General features: G+C 35.7%; 1 protein-coding gene across 1 annotated transcript in view; it reads left to right on the forward strand.

The window, feature by feature from the left end:
* TMOD3 (tropomodulin 3) overlaps positions 1 to 17,167 on the forward strand; it is a 117,329-nt gene extending 100,162 nt beyond the window's left edge. Inside the window, exons 7-10 of the mRNA XM_077127905.1 lie at positions 3,005 to 3,112; positions 5,486 to 5,629; positions 7,225 to 7,369; positions 14,472 to 17,167. Coding sequence (XP_076984020.1) covers positions 3,005 to 3,112; positions 5,486 to 5,629; positions 7,225 to 7,369; positions 14,472 to 14,506 — 432 coding nt within the window. The 3' untranslated portion in view covers positions 14,507 to 17,167. The remainder of the gene's footprint in view (positions 1 to 3,004; positions 3,113 to 5,485; positions 5,630 to 7,224; positions 7,370 to 14,471) is intronic.
* The last annotated feature ends 377 nt before the right edge of the window (positions 17,168 to 17,544 follow it).

A 17,544-nucleotide genomic window follows, 5' to 3' on the forward strand; every position in this document is an offset into this window, starting at 1 on the left:
ACATGTCTGTTATCTCCAAAATTCTTTCATACCTCTTTGTGGTCAGCCTCTCTCCTCAACCCCACTACTTGACAACCACTGATCTCTTTTCTTTCCCTATCATTTTGCCTTTTCCAGAATGTGAAATAAATAGAAGCATGCAGTATATAGTCTTTTGACTGTATGCTTCACTAAAAATATTTGAAATTCATCCATGTTGTTGCATGTATCAATAATTTGTTCCTATTTATTGATGTGTACTATCCCATTATATCAATATGCTACAGTGTGTTTATCCATTCAGCAGTTGATAGACATTTGGGTTGCTTCCAGTTCAGGGCAATTATGAGTAAAGCCACTATGAACAATCACAGGTTTTGGTGTGAACATATGTTTTTATTTCTCTTAAATAAACACCTAGGAGTAGTCTTGCTAGGTCTAAGTGGGTGTTTTTGTTTTTGTTTTTAATTGTGGAAAATAGCATATATTCAAAAAAGCAATAAATTTAAAAGCAGACCACAACAGTTAACTTGCAGAACAGATTTCACAGTTTGGTATGGGTTACAACTCCACAATTTTAGGTTTTTCCTTCTTGGTGCTCCAAGACGCTGGAGATGAAAAGAAATATCAATCTAATGATTCAAAGGTCATATTCATTTTTTAAATTCTATCTTCTCTGTTACAACTCCACCTTCCCCTTTGATCTTTCTCCCAGTCTTTGGAGGTATTTAGGCTGTGCCCATTTTAATTTTCTTATATTGAAAGTACTATCAGTAATATGGGATAGGGGGATGGAACTAGTTGATGTCTGGAGAGGCTGGCCCCTATGGGCTTCAGGACCTATTTGGCCTAGGAACTGATCTGAAGATTGTAGGTTTCTGAAAAGTAATCACAGAGCATGGAACCTTTGTAGAATCTGATACAGAGTTCTAGGTATTCTTTAGGGTTGAAAGGAATGGTTTGGATTGGGGTTTGGCAAGCCATGATAACTAGCACTGTCTACCTGAAATTTGCATAAGAGTAGTCTCCAAAATAGACTCCTGACTCTGTTTGAACTCTCTCAGCCACTGATACCTTGCTTGTTACAATACATTTCTGCCTTTTGGTCAGGAAGACATTGTTGAGACCACAGGGTCAGGGTTAGGCTCATCCCTGAGAGTCATATCCCACATTGCAAGGGAGGCTTTCACCCCTAGATGTCATGTTCTACATAGAGGGAAAGATAATGACTTCACCTGCAAAGTTGAGCTTAGAGAGGGAGATTGGTCACATCTGAGCAATACAAGACCAGAAGTAACTCAGAGACATAACTATAGGTAGGTTTAGCTTCTCTGCTTCATAAATAAGCTTCATAAGAGCAAGCCTCTAGATCATGGGCTTGGCCTATTGACTTTGCAGTCCCTAATGTTTGTGACAGTATCAAGGGTTTCCCTGGTGGTAAAGTTTAATGGTTCCGTATTTTTTCTCCCATCCCTCAAGGGACTTTGCCAATATTTTTAAATTATCTGTTCAACATACTCTGGGATGTATGCAGGCATTTCATAAAGCTGTACAGAATTATAAGCCCTCATTCCCATTCAAGGCTCCCAGTGTTTGGGTTATTTAAATGAGCTTTCCAGATAGGTTGAGTTAGATTATATGCTACTGAAAATTTAGATTCTGAACGAAATAAACCTCTCTTTCTTTGGTCTCATAAAGTAGGTGAAGTTCTACAGACAATGTCTTCCTTAGCCTTGTATTCTGATTTACCTTAGTCCTGACCAGATCAGCTTCGATCTTATCTCTAATTGAAGCCTGAGCTCTATTTCAGTTTCTTTAACAGTTGTTGTGTGTGGCACTGCTAACCTTCAGAACTACAGAACTCCTACTTTCTTAGGTCTCACTGCTAAGTTCCAGGGGAATACCATGTTATACATATTATAGCATAGTCTTTCAAAATCTAGACATAACAGTTATTGCTCTGGACTAAATGTGACTGTGATAAGAGCTTACAATCTGGGCCCCAATTTTCTTAAAAGTATTTTCTAAATGAGATCATACTATATTTGCTTTTTAGTTTCTGGTTTATTTTGCACTACATGTCCTGAAGGTTCATTCACAATGTTGCATGCTTAATGACTTTGTTCGTATCCATAGCCACACACTATTCAATCATATGTGTTCACCATTCTACTTCTCAGTCAGTGTATCCTTCAGCTACCTTCATCCTTAGGGCATCATGTAAAATGTCCAAAGGCAACAGTCCATTTCTCACATTTCCTCACTTAGTGGTATAATCAACTCTCTCAATTTTAGACAATTTTCATTCCTCCTGAGAGAAAAATAACCGATAAACACACCCTCACCAAATAGAAAATCCAAACTTCTCCTTAACTCTTGTCCCTCCCCACCTCCTACATCACAACACCCCCCCCCCCCCCATTATTTACCCCTGGTGTTACTGTGGTACTCTTGATGTCTTCCTGTTAAACATAGCCCATAGCATGCAATAGTAGTTTTTCCCTGTAGCCCAATATTATAAACTCTTTGTACAGGATACCTTTGAAGTAGTTCATGCGAGAACTTATTTATATTTGTATTGTTAATTGATGGGATACATGGCTCTAAACCCCTTTCCATCATGTTCACCTTTAATCTGGCACTATTACTTATAGACCTCCTAATGAACCGCCTTCACTTCTATCCTTACATTTAAGTTCAACCTTATTAGCTAACCATTCATCCATCTCTAGTTTCTTTGTAGCTCTTGATCCTCTATATTCTGTATTATAACCCTCTGGGTCTACATTTACTGTGGTCATAAAAGTGTAATTATAAAGTATCTCTCCTTTTGTGTCTGGCTTATTTCATTCAGTATTATATCCTCAAGGCTCATCCATCTTGTCATTGCTTCATTGTTGTGTGTTTTTGTACTTTCTGAGTACATTTGAAGGCAAAAAAGTAAGTACAAATATATTTGATTATGGTATGGTCTGAATTACCTGCAAAAACTAAAATGTAATGTTTCCCATTCTTGTCTTTTAAGAATATCCCAATTCCAACCCTAAAAGATTTTGCAAAGGCTTTGGAAACCAACACACACGTGAAATATTTCAGTCTCGCAGCTACACGGAGCAATGACCCTGTTGCTGTTGTAAGTAAGCTACATTGTTAATAACAAAATTATGGCACACACCAGGGTATATTACAGTGGTAGTTAACCTGATTTATGAACCAGATTTACTCCCTGGTGTTTACTTGGTATTGCTATTAGGTTGTCCATCATTTATAACTCCTTTATGTCTCTCTTTTTCTGTATTTCCTTTCTTTGAATTTTTTTAAACATAAATGAAGTCATGTAATTCTTACTATTCTGCAACTTGATTTTCATTTATCTTAGAGATCTTTTCATATCAGCACATAAAGATCTACTCCATTTAGAGTAGATCTGTAGAGGGTTCCATTCATGGTTCTTTGGTGTTAGATTTCTGTCAAATGCTTTTTCTGTGTCTTTTGAAATGATTGTGTGGTTCTTTAACTTTATTCTGTGAATATAGTATATTACGTAGATTGGTTTTTGTATATTAAACCAACCTTGCATTCCTGGGATGAATCCTACTAGGTTATGGGTATGAACCTTTCTTTACTTGGTTTGGAGGACATCACTCCTTTGGTTCTCTGCCTTACTAGACATTCCTTCTCAAGTTCCTATGCTAGTTTCTTCTCATCTCCCTAACCTCTAGACATTAGAATAGCCAAGGCTGAGTCCTAGGCTGCCTTCTTTTCTCTGTCTATACTTAGTCCCTGGGTATTCTTATTCTGTTTCATTACTATCATCTGTGTATGCTGATGATTCCCAAGTTTGTTATCTCCAGTTCATACCTCTCCCCTGAACTCCATACTCATCATACATTTACTCTTATCCTATTTAACAATTTTACTTGGATGTCTAATAGACATCTCAAGTCTAAATCCCAAACCAAACTCCTGTCTTCCTCCTCTTACCTGCTTCTTTCACTCTCTTTCCTGTATCAGTAAATGATACCTTCATTCTTTCATTTGCTCAGTCCCTCCCCCACCAAATAATGAAGTCATCCTTGATTTCCTCTCTCATAACATAAAACATGTCCAACTGCATCTTCAAAATATTTCTAGAATCCACTTACCATTTTCACAGCTACCACCCTGGTCCAAGCTAAAGACTGAAAGTCAAACGTATTTCAATGGATTTAAGGCCTTATATGAACAGACTTCATAGCCTATTATTTGCCTTCTCTTCCATTCTACTCTAGCCATACAGACTACTTGGTCTTCCTCAGACATGTCAGGTATGCTCCCAGCTCAGGGCCTTACACTTGTTCCTTCTGCCTAAAACTTTTTCCTTGAAGATATTCTACTTAGTTTTACTTCATCACTTTATTCAAGTCTTTGCTCAAATATCACCTTCTTGGTGAGGACTTTCCTAACCACTCTGAATATAAAACAGCAACCCTACCACCCGTACTCCCAGTACTTCCCATCTACCCTACTTTGACTTTTTTTCCTTTTGTAGTCCTTTTTACCAAATGACATTACATTTTGTTTACTTCTTTATTGTCTGTGTCCTCCCCACTAAAATATAAGTTCCATCAAGAAGGGAATTGTATGTTTTATTTCTGGATCTCCAGAACAATATGTAACAACTAAGAGACAATTGGAAATATTTGAATTAATGTATGTACAGATAAATGGATAAGGGATTTGTCCCAGATCACATAGGTAGTTATGGCTAATAGAAAGTACCAGTGTTTAGATGTCTACTTCTAGCTCTCTCTCTCTAGTGTCCCTGTCCTCTATTGCCTTTTCTTTAACTTGGATTAACTTTAGTTTGACCAAACCCATATTTTCTGATCCCTCTAAATAGTCTGTTTATACATACTCAGATTCCTCTCACTTCCCCTTTTCCCCCCTCCCACTCCCTTTCTTTTTCTCCTCCTTCCCTCACCTCCCCTCCTGTCTTGCCTCTTTCCCCTCTTCTCACTTGTAGATTTAGGTAGGCCCTTCTTTTAGAAGTTCTCTTGGAATTTTTCCTGCATTCTGCCTTAAGCATTCCTTTTGGTTCCTGCCTTGGAAATTAGTCCATAATTTACCCTCATTTTAGGCTTTACAGTTACCTAACTAGAGCCAGGACCCAAGGAAGGAAAGATGTTCCAAAATGATGTTGATGAAGTTATTCCAACACAGAAACTTAAAGGAAGTATGAGAGACGCAGGTAGGGTATGAAGGAACACAAGAATGTGAATACAAGTAGAGAATATTATCAACAAAGCATGTGACAAAAAAAAATCTAATGATATTGATAGTGTACGTAGAAAAATTATGAAAATATATGAAATCAGTAGAATAATGTGTCAAGCTAAAACAATTTGATGAGCAACATTGGGCAATTAGGTTTATTGGTGTAAATTAATGTATTTGCTTATGGTATGTGCACTATGTAACAGGTGTTATGAAATTTTAATTTCCAAATACTTTCTTTAATTTCTAGGCTTTTGCTGATATGCTGAAATTGAACAAAACTTTGAAGAGTTTAAATGTGGAATCCAACTTTATTACAGGAGCTGGGATTCTAGCACTGATTGAAGCTTTAAGAGATAATGAAACCTTGGCAGAGCTCAAGATCGACAATCAGGTCAATGATGTACAATGGTAGCTTTAAGGAATCTACAGTCCATGCTACTGTATAGGGCTTGGGAACTCAGGAGGTGGGTGGGAAGAGACCTTTCAAAGAGCCCTTTGGGAAAATGATGGGCTGAGAGGGAATGAGAGAATATATGGGGCATCTATGATATTAACTTGATGTGTATAAAGCAGTTCTCCCTAAGTCATTTTAAGAGAATTTAGATAGCTCTTTTAAGCTAGAGGGACTCTCATAGGTGACTTAGTAGATCCTCCAATTTTTCAGCTCTTTGGTGCAAGATTTATGTTGTAGATTTTTTGTATCTGTAGTGTATCACAGTCCCAAACACAAAGTAGATGAATAGAATAAGTTGAATGAATGATCATAAAGCTCCAGCACCCAGGTTACCCTGTGGGTGGTCGTTCATCCAGCCTAGCACAGTGCTGATAGCCACAACAATGCTCTGTCATCTTCACCTAGATGAACTTGTAAATAGGCAGAAAAATAATACATTAGAAATGTTTTCATCCAGAATATTTATTAAAATAAAACAACATACATATTTGATCAAAACACAAATATTGAAAAAATATTTTGTAAATGACTCCCCCCTCAGTTCTTCACAGTAAGCAAATTTTATAAACTATGAAGGAGGATTCTGTCTCACTAAATCCATGTTAAAAATTTGTTTTATGCAGGTAGAATTCACATACCATAGAATTCATCCTTTCAAGTGTCCAATTCAGAGGTTTTGAGTATATTCACAGAGTTCTGCAACATCACCACTATTTGATTCATTTAATCACCCCAAAAGGAAATCCCATAGCCATTAGTACTCATTCTCCATTCACACACACACCCCCAACCCTTGGCAACGTTTGATTGTCTCTGTGGATTTGCCTATTCTGGATAGTTCATGTAGATGGAATTATATAATATGTGGTCTTTTGCTTCTGGAGTCGTTCACTTCACTTAATATTTTCAAGGTTTATCCATATTGTAGCCTGTATCAGTGCTTGATTCCTTTTCATGGTTGATATGACAGATTTTGTTTATGCTTTCCCTAGTTGATGGACATTTGAGTTGTTTCCACTTTTTGGCTATTATGAATAATGCTACTGCGAACATCCATGTACAGATTTTTATAGGACATATGCTTTCCTTTTTCTTAGGTATATCCCTAGGAGTGGAATTGCTGGGTCATATGGTAACTTTTTGTTTAATGTTTTGAGGAAAAATTAAACCATTTTCTAGTGACTGTACCATTTTATATTCCCACCAGCAGTATATGATGGTTCTAGCTTCTTTACATCCTTACCAGTACTTGTTATTGTCTCCCTTTTTATATCTATCCTAATGCATATGATGCAGTATTTCACTGTGATAATCCATGCTTTTTTGATGTCTGTATAATCAATGTCCTAAACATTTAGAATTTGTTTCTCATATGTATGTTCTGAAGAATAGGGAAAATTTTTAAAAAACAGAGTCAGCATGTGCCTGAATGTCTTAGTCTTGATTTTCCTCAAAAAGTATTTTAATATAGTTTATTAATTCTTTATTTCTAATTATTATTTCTAATAATTCTTTATTTCTAATTATTCCAGAGGCAGCAGTTGGGGTCAGCTGTAGAATTGGAAATGGCCAGGATGCTTGAAGAAAATACAAATATCCTTAAATTTGGATATCAGTTTACACAGCAGGGACCCCGAACCAGAGCAGCTAATGCTATTACAAAAAACAACGACTTAGGTAAGACATATGCAGGCTCAAATCAAGATTTTGAGTTGTTTTATTAAGCTAATGTTTTGGAGGAACTTTTTCACTTTTAAAATAAATTTTAACAGAAATTATTGGCTATTTCTAAAATCTACCCAGTTCCTTTTTATATTTTATACTGATTGAATTAATTAGAGTTAAATTTAAGTGAGAGTATAGTGATTATCAGGTTAGCAGGTAAAATCAACTCCCTGTGACAAATACATTTGACAGCTTTACGTGAACAGTTTTCTACAACACAACATTTTAGCAGGTATTTCTTAAAGCAAATACTTTGTTCTCAGTTATGGGTCAGTCCTTGAAACTATTCTTTAAAAAAAAGATTTCAGCATTACAAGAAAGTTATTTACCCTTTTTAGCAAATAGACCGAGATAGAAATTCAATTTTAACTGCTAAAATACAGAATAATTATAGTTTTATAGTTTTCACCCAAGTTTTACAGTAACATTTAAACTTCTGCCATTTTTAAAAGTTTCTGGGGCAAAAAAAGTAGTCTCATCCCTTTAATCCAAGTCACCGTGAAAAATATTAGTTCAGACCCCTCCAGTCTTCTTTGTGACTGTAGTTTCCCATAGAAGAGAAGATTGGTGTGTTTTGGTATATTGATTTTAAATTTCCTTTTGACTTAATGAGTTATTCTTCATTGTAATAGTCTGTTTTATATGACTATTATTGAGGACAGCGGCCATATCCTCCTGTCAAATCCTCAACTTTTTAAACTGTGCCCAACACATAATAGGTACTTAATAAGAATTTACAAGTGAATAAAGACAATGATAGAATTTGAAGCTATTCAAAAATTACAGCTTTCTGGTAACTAAATAGTCAGGAAACTTAGATCAGAAGTAATCCTACCCACAAATGTATAGCCCCAACCATCTCAGTCATCTAGTCCATCCTAGCAGGCAGTTGATCCCAACAGGAGTAATACAGTGAGAGCCTTTAAGTGTCACAGCTGGGAAGCCAGCTTTTGCAAATCTCAGCAGCTGTTGTACCCTACTGTTAAGCTTATCATGGTAGGCACTTTGCCCAAATTTCTCTAAGAAAAGAAGTGCCCACTATTATAGGAAAGGATATTTTGATAAATGGAAGATTTGGAGATCAGGTTTTCTAGGCTGCTTTATGTTGACATTTAGCAATTCAGTAGCTGCCCACAGCAGTGAGTAGGGGAAGAAGAGGCTGTGTAGTGGGGTGTTGTGGCCAGCCACACAAAGCAGAATTGAGAGAAAGCAAACAGGTTTGTACTGGCAGCTCTCTCTAGGCTCCTAGTCATGCTGTTTCATTCTGATCCAAACTAGGTCTCAAGTATGAAATGAGAATAAGAAAGGACATCCTTGGTGTGTTAGTTTGCAAGCTGTGGAATATGATATACCAAAACTGGAATGGCTTTTAAAACGAGAAATTTATTGGGTAGTGCATTTCTTAATTTAACTTGTATGGTCAGTTTAATTGAACACCATAAGTACAGGGAATCTTGAACAGGGTATGAGATTTTGTTGGTTTGTCCAGGTTAGTGTGATGCCCTGATAAATCCCAGAGTGATTTGTGGACAGTGAGTAAAGAAGTATTTGCAGGATCCCTTTGGGGGAATGGGGAGAGAGGGGGAAAGGTTCATCTTCTTCATTTGGAGAATTTCTGTTATTCTCGCAAGCAGTGGGGACAACCAAATCAGTAGGCCAAGCCCTGGATCTTGGCATCCACCCCTATGAAACTTATTCCTGCAAAGGATAGGCTAAGCCTACTTAAAATTAGGCCCAAGTGTCACCCCCAGAGAACCTCTTTTGTTTCTCAGATATGGCTTCTCGCTGAGCTAATATGGCAAGTGAACTCGCTGCCCTCCTGCCCCACCTATGTGGGACACGACTCCCAGGGGTATAAATCTCCCTGGCAATATGAGACAGAATTCCTGGGATAAACCAGGGCCCAGCATCATGGTATTGAGAAAGCCTTCTTGACCAAAAAGGGGAAAAGAGAAATGAGAAAAAATAAAGTGTCAGTGGCTGAGAGATTTCAAACAGAGTTGAGAGGTTATCCTGGTGGTTATTCTTACATATTACATAGATATCCCTTTTCAGTTTGTGGTGTATTTGAGCAGCTAGAGGGAAGTATATGAAACTGTAGAGCTATTTTCCAGTAGCCTTGTTTCTTGAGGATGATTGTATGAAGATACAGCGTTTACAGTGTGACTGTGATTGTGAAAACCTTGTGTCTGATGCTCCCTTTATCTAGGGTTTGGACACATGAGTAAAAAATACGGGTAAAGGAATAAATAATAGGGGGAACAAAGGTTAAAATATATTGGATAGATAGAAATACTAGTAGTCAGTGAGAGGGAGGGGTAAAGAGTATGGTATGTATGAGTTTTTTCTTTTTTCTTTTTATTTCTTTTTCTGGAGTGATGCAAATGTTCTAAAAAATGATCATGGTGATAAATATACAACTATGTGATCATGTTGTGAGCCACATGTGTGGATTATTCATTTGTGTTTGTATATTGTTTATCAATAAAAATATTTTTTAAAAAGGAATTTAATAAGTTACAAGTTTACAGTTCTAAGCCTTTGAAAATGTCCAAACCAAGGCATCCTGAGAATGATACGTTAATTCAGGGAAGGCTGCAACACTGCTGTCAGTGGAGTAGTAACGTGGCTGGCATTGGAGGGTCCTTTGCTCCTGGGCTCCATTACTTTCAGCCTCTGTTCCTGTGGGGGTTCCTCACTTTGCTTCTCCTGGGCTGGCTTTCATCTCTTGGTTTCCCTTGGCTTTCTCCAGGTTCTGGCTTGCTTAACATCTCATGGCTACATCTGCTGGGCTCTAAGCATCTCCAAACACCTGTGTGTCTGTTCTCTGCCTGTTAACTCTGCTCTGAAGTTTTTGTCAGCTTCTCTCTGTTGGCTGTGAGGCTTCTGTCGTTTTTAACTCTCTCCAAAATGTTTCCTTTTAAAGGATTCCAATAAACTAATCAAGACCCACCTGGAATGGGTGGTATCACATCTTCATCTAAGCAGAGGCCATACCCACAATTAGCATGTCACATCTCCATGGAGATAATTTAATCAAGTTCCAAACTACTGTACTGGATCAGGATTAAAAGAAATGGCTGGCTCCATAAGACTGAATCAGAATTAAGACATGTCTTTTCTGGGGTACACAATATTTTCCAACTCTACTTGAAGTGGAGGATTACATGGATAAGGCTCAAATTTGGGGTCAAGTAAGTTACTTCTCTCCTCAGGATAATCTGTATATTTTGAAAACTGATTCATAACATGATGCTAGACCCATTATAAACTTTCAATAACTGCTTGCTGTTTGAAGCTAACAGAGTAAGTTATGGCAGCACATTAAGAAGGTAGAGGGGCCCTTAAATTTTATGACAAAGAACTTAGATTTCTGTGGATTTTATGGGAGAGGTATTTGAGAGCCATTATAGACTATGAATGCATGATTAAAATGGTACTTCCAAAAAAACCCTGTATTACTCTGTTAGATAAGAGAGGAAATGAGTCTAGTTAAATCTTCTTTACAATTGAGTAATCATGAAGTATTCAGAATTTATATTAATGGAACAGGTTGTGGAAAGAAATTGAGCCAGATCCAAAGTATTGTTAATAGGGGAAATTTTATATGCATCTAATCTAGAGGATGAACTGAGGAATTGCCAGAAGGTAGCAAGAAATATCCTAAGTGAGAAAGAGGAATCAGAAATGGCCCTTTGCCCCCATCTTTCTCTATTGTGTTGTCCTTACAGCAATAGCAGCTTACCATACACTCCCTCCTTGATCTGTTGTTTTTTCAGCATTACATTCTGATCTCTGCCTTTAGCTCAAGGTGACAAGACTGAAGACTAAGTGCTGATAGGCAGTAAACTCAAAAGAAATATCAAAGAACCAGAGTTGAATCCTGACAGAATCTCTTAGGCATATAATTTTCCTTCACCGTACAAATGGGGATAAATCAGATCTTCAGTGTTCTGATTTTCGTTTTTAGTTGCCCAATTTTTTTTTTTTAACTTTTAATTTTTGAAATGCTTTCAAACTTACAGGACAGTTACAAAAATATTACAAACCCCATAAGAGAATTCCAGCATCAATGTTCTGATTTTAATAACTTCTTTCCCTCTCCCATTGTTTTCTTAGTCTCAGCTATTCATTGAAATAATTCTACCTCTTCTCCAGCTCTCCTGCTAGGATGTCACAGCTTTAGCAGCAAAGAGGTTAGATAGTATATATTGCCTGTTGTATATATGCAATATTCAATTTAACTTTGAGTCTCATATTACTCCTTATACTAGCTAACTAACTGCATAATCAATTTTATAGACCTTTTTTGTAGCTATAGATCTTGTTTCTAATGCGTATAACATTTTTTAATGTCTGAAATTATCTGCCAGTAATATCATAACCCTGCTGCAGTGCAGAATTTTCTTTAAAACATTCTACCCTATTATCTGAGAAATTATATGAAGTTCCCCTTACAGATATTTCTGTATTTTTCAGAGATCTATATACATGAATTAAGTTTGTGTTTGAGGACTCGAACGTCTCTATTTGTTCTTGTTTTTTCCTTAATATTTCATTAAGTACATGAAACTTGCTTTTTGTTAAAATGGACTAAAGTTAGAATCAGGGGTGAACTTGATTAGATAGGTATAAAAATGTCCATGGGAACTTGATATTTTTTTAGTCTTCCTGTGATTTTTATTTTTGCTTTCTAGTTAGCACCCAACTTTTTTTGCAAAAAAGGCAAAATTTTTATGTACACCACCTGAATACTTGGCCGCCTCCTGTTGGAGACCAGCACACAGAAGCCAGCAGTCGGAATACTGCGATAAGAAGAGCGTCTGGGTCCTGGCCAGGAGGCCAGTTGCACCTGTTTGCTTTTCATTCCTCTGTCAGATATTGCTTTCCTACTTGCTTCCCAAGGAGGGTAAAAATTAGCAGATCAATAATCATACTTAAACAGGGGAAGTTACTGGGAAAAAGTACCCAAAGCAATAAACTATAAATGCAATCCTTCAAATTGTTAATAGCTAAATGGGCCTCCTAGCAAAATGGTTGACCAGGGCCTCAGGGGCCATATCATCTCCATCACTGTGGTAGATGCTGCTGCTGCGGCGTGTCCCTCATTTGATGCTTAATGTGTTCTCGATACCTCACTAAGCAGTTACGGTGTCTTTAACTGCAGTCTTGAAGTACAGAAATCATTATTCTCCTGTTACAAAGGAGTTGAGGTCCAGAGAGGTTACTAACTTACCTAAGAACACTATAAAAATAAGTGAGTCATCTCAGGTCAAACCACACTGACTAGGACAAGTTTCATTGACCCCCTCTAGACAATACTGATTTTTGTTCCTTGTTGAAGTACAAAGTTTCTGGAAACTCAGTTCCATTAGACGTACAAATAAGTGATAGTGTTAAATATTTCTTGGTATTTGCCACTGTAAAGAAAATTATAAATAAGAAAAAATTGGTTTGACTTGAGTATTATATTTCATTCATATATCAATGCTTGTGTTTTACCATACCAGCAACTGATATCTAGTAAAAGGAAGATTCTACTTAATCTGGTGACTTGCATAATTTGAGAAAACATTTGGGAATAATGCATTCTCCCACCAAAAACAAAAAACAAATTTGAGAAAACAATCTTTGGTCAAATGGTTAAGCAAGCAATGCTAAATTCATGCATGGATTATTATACAACCATTAGAATTATTTTAAAAAGATATCGATAATAAAATGAAAGAACAAGTATAATGATGAAAATGTATAAATATATACCTAAAATGTAAAACCTAAATTAGAGAAGAAAATAGATGAACTATTTGTTTTCTTTCTATTTTATTTCCCAGAATTTTTTAAATTACCATTCATTTCATGAATTTATTTAATGACCATTCATTTTCATTACAACTGAAAAATAAGGAGACAGAGCACTGGCTTAGTTTTAATTTAAATGATATATTACAAAAATTGACTTTATGGATCTAGAATAAACTGTTTTGGATCAAAAAAAACAAGTGAGTGTGTGTGCAAGAGAGGGGGAAGTATATGGGAACTCTGTACTTTCTGCATGATTTTTCTGAAAACCTGCAACTTCTCTAAGAAAAAGAAATAATTTTTTTTTAATGTGTGAGGGATAGAATAGTGAGCCATGATGCACACCGTCTGTCACTGAGTCCAGAATCTCCTCTCTGTACGATAACACTGAGGAGCCCTTACTGGTGACTCCCAGTGGATGCTTTCTGATGACTGTAGGTGGGAATGAAGGTAGTTAGATCCTGGAGTTAGAGGCCTTGCCCTGCCACTAGTGAGCACAGCCCAGGGGTCACCACTTCAGGAAGAGATGAGGTCCTCAGATTATGTATCTTTCTTTACTCCATCAACTGAACTAGTGACTGGCCACATGGCCAAAGTGTATGATCACCAGAGATGACCTCACCATATTACCAGGGCTGAGATGTTTATTACTTTGCATTTGTTGTTTTTTTCAGAGTCCTGAACCAGTTCATATTATAGAAAAAAAAGAGAAGGAAAATTTAAAAAGCAGTAGCAAGTTACTTGCCTTTAAAAATAACAAAAATATTTTTGGTACATTCTCTCATAGACTAAGGAAATGCATTGTACTATCTAATCAAAAGAGCATTCAAATAGTTATTAGTACTTTATCATCTCAGCTGCCTGAATCTCATTTTAAAATATAACATAGTATTTATTCATTTTTTAATCTAGGTTTAAATTTTTTTAGTATAAATATGAGACGGATACCATGATTTAAAGATAATTACTGACCAGTCTACTTTTTTAGATTTCTAAAGTTACTTCTGTATGTGCATTATTCATTGCACTTATGGCATGTAATTCTTTCTTACAGCCCAGACCCTTAGTTCTCAGCAGAGAAATTACCATGATGAATGATATTTTTTTACTTTAATGGTCATGTGAACTGAAAATGGATATTTCACTTTTATACTATAATTGGATTATACAGTACCTTATTCGTTACAAGCACGTTAATCTTGTAAAGGCTAATGAGGATTTCTAATATATTTTCTTAACATTTTTCTCATAGTTCGCAAGAGACGAGTTGAAGGAGACCACCAGTAAGTCTTCCAAGTCTTTGGAAGACTTCACAAGATCACCAGGGCTTCATGACGGTGATATCAAATGTAAAATTAGCCTGGGTAGAAGGGAAAAGACTGGAAATCTCTTGTTCTTTTTTTTTTTTTTAATTCTCTGTATCTTTTTTCTAGTTTAAGTTGTTACCAGTGTCAAATTGTAAAATCAATAGTAGGTTATTTTTGTATTTTGAAGCACTATTTCCACTTTCTGCTAAAAATCAATTTTAATTTAGCTTAATTGAATGGCTTATGATGAGTTGTGGTTAAAAGACAAAAAAATTGTAAATGTTTCAGAAGTCTTTTGTCTAGAAGAATTTGGACATTTTGAGGACCAATCTTCAATCAGAAAGGAACATTCCTGATACCAAAATTGCTTTTTCTAGTTTTAGGTATAAGTCACTTTAAAAAGCTTCCCTTATTCCATGACCTGTAAATTTTTACAGTTTTTTAGATTACATGAACTTGGAAAGGGTGTTTCCTTGTATTAAAAAAGCAAAATGCCAGAATTTTAAGACAGATAACTTAAAATCTGGACATCTGTTTAAGACCAAAAGCAGGTCTAAGAGAGAAAATGTTCTTCAGTTTATTCCAGGTCACTTGCACTTGTCTGAGGTGTTTCAGCAGCACCTAGATATTTTTTAAACAAAGTCATCAGCTTTGCAAGGTTACATACGTTATGTTCATAACAGTTTTTCATTTTAATAATGTGGGCATAATTAAATTTTTATGAAATCTGATAGTTAAAAAGCATCTAAATAGAAAAACTATTTTCTTCCCTGTAAAAAAAGTATAAGGTCAATGCTCAATTATTTAGGGTAAAATTTAAGAGCAATTTTGTTAAATACATCAAATCAAAGATAATAAATATGATGGAGTTCAAGTCTGAGGTGCTTGCAAAACAATCATTTAAACTGATGGTTACTGTAAGTAAATTAGAAATGGGCACATGTATAAATTGCTTAGTGTTGCACAGTATAGTAAGAATTTTCTATATGCAATGCAGAATTGGATAACCAGTATTTAATCACTGCAACAAATTTTCCAACCAAAGAATTAAGGAAACCTGTTATTCTTTATAAGTCAATTTTAATATATTTAATTTCATCTTGTACTTTTTAATCCATATTTTGTAAAAGTAATTTCTTATTAAAAAAAAAGTAGCTTTGCTGGTGCTCAAAGTATTGAAGTGAAAAATTTAAACAGTATTCTGTGCTGGGCAAACTAATGTGAGTCTCTAGAATTGACATCCATGATCGAGGATTTGGACTTTTTTCATGCCCTTTGTCACAGCAGCCCATGTGAAGCACAGATGGCAGAAGTAGTTACTGCTAAAGGAGATAGGAAAAGAGTCTAGGTAATCTGGCCTAAAAAATTCAGGCCTGGTGGTATCATTCACAGGGAGATTTTTCTAATGGAAAGAATCTTGTTTTGGAGCAGGGGAGGTCATTTGTTCATTTTTTAAAACTTTTTAACGTTGAACTACAAAATTCCTGCTACTTCCACCTGGGCTAGACTGTTCTAGAAGCTTCTTTATAGACTGGTAAGAAGGCTTCTTTCCTGGTTTCCCTCTTCAGAACTGTGGTGTGTTTTTGATCTATTGCTGCTGTTTTTAAATCAGTATCCAATGTTTTAAAGGGGCCAAAAATTGACTTTGCACTGTTTTTTCATTTTTAGGCCACTGATTTTTTTCAGGTTAGCAAGACTCCCTCCCTCCCCTTTTCTTTTTTCTCTTCTCTCTTTTTTTCTTTCCCATATATCAACTTTGAAGTATACTCGATTTTAGAGACCGCACAGTTCCAGCAGGGTTGGGAGTGAGGCACGCAGCAGGCACACAGGCTACCAGGAAGAAGTATTCGCCACTTGTGCTTTCAGCAGGGCTTCCTTGCTCACGTTATTGTTCAGTGACTTACTAACTTGATAAGTATGACCCCTGCCTCCCCCAAGTTCTTCAGAAAGTAGGAATAGAATCCTACCTAGAATTCTGTATCATACTTATGGAAAATATCTTCACTTAGTTATCCAAGTATGAAGAAGTTGGTATTTTGTTTATACCATTCCAGTTCTGAGTTACAGTAATTCATTATATAAATTGAAGGAGAGATTTCATTAAGTAACTTTGAAGATGAATATTCATCCAATTTTATTTAATCAAGAATTGTAATTATAAAGGAGAAAAATGGTATTTACTTTGATCTTTCAAAATCTGGCATACCTTTACTTTTTAGTAACTTTCAGCTTTTCTATTTTGCTCTAAATTTTATATCTTATAACTTTATTAGGCTCTTCAAATAATCTTGAGTAAATCAAAAATTTTCTAAGACTAAGTTTTATAACCTAACCAATTTAAGCTTATCTGGTTATCTAAAAGAATATTCTTTTTTATAAATTGCTATTCAATTTTTAAATTGCTGTTTTTTGAAAAGTGACCCATTTTATAAAATTTTATATGCATATTTATCTGAAATTCAAAAATCTTAAGTGTCTATGAAATTGTATGTATTAGAAATTAATGGTTAATACTGATAATATTAAAATGGATTTTGGTGCTATATACCTGTAGCTAAAACCTGGTAGAAGTCTATAGTATAGATGAAATATGCTTTCTAAGGGTGCCTGTCTTTTAAAAGACCAACTAAACATTTTTTTTTAATAAATTACTGAATTGTTGGCGATTTCAAGGAGAGTTATCTTGGCCATTAAATTGCAGATTCTACAGACACAAACACGCCTGTAGGCCAAATAAGTTCTTGCTATTTGAGTGAAATAACCCTCATTCTTGCTTTGTCCAGGAGGTACACTCTGGAAGAGTTATATATAAATAGAACTTTGTAAATTCTTTCCCCATTTACTCATATCTGATATATTCTCATTTAAAAAGGGGAGTCCACGATATAATAAAAAATCACAGAAAGAAAAAATGTTTTGACAATGTTAGTCATGTTTTTGTGTACATATATTTAACCCTTGCTGCAATGAAAATAAAATGAAAGAATCAGTGGAGTTTCATAGACTCTCACGTTTTTG

The sequence above is a fragment of the Tamandua tetradactyla genome, chromosome 14 (genome assembly GCF_023851605.1).
Source record: "Tamandua tetradactyla isolate mTamTet1 chromosome 14, mTamTet1.pri, whole genome shotgun sequence".
Lineage (NCBI taxonomy): Eukaryota > Metazoa > Chordata > Mammalia > Pilosa > Myrmecophagidae > Tamandua > Tamandua tetradactyla.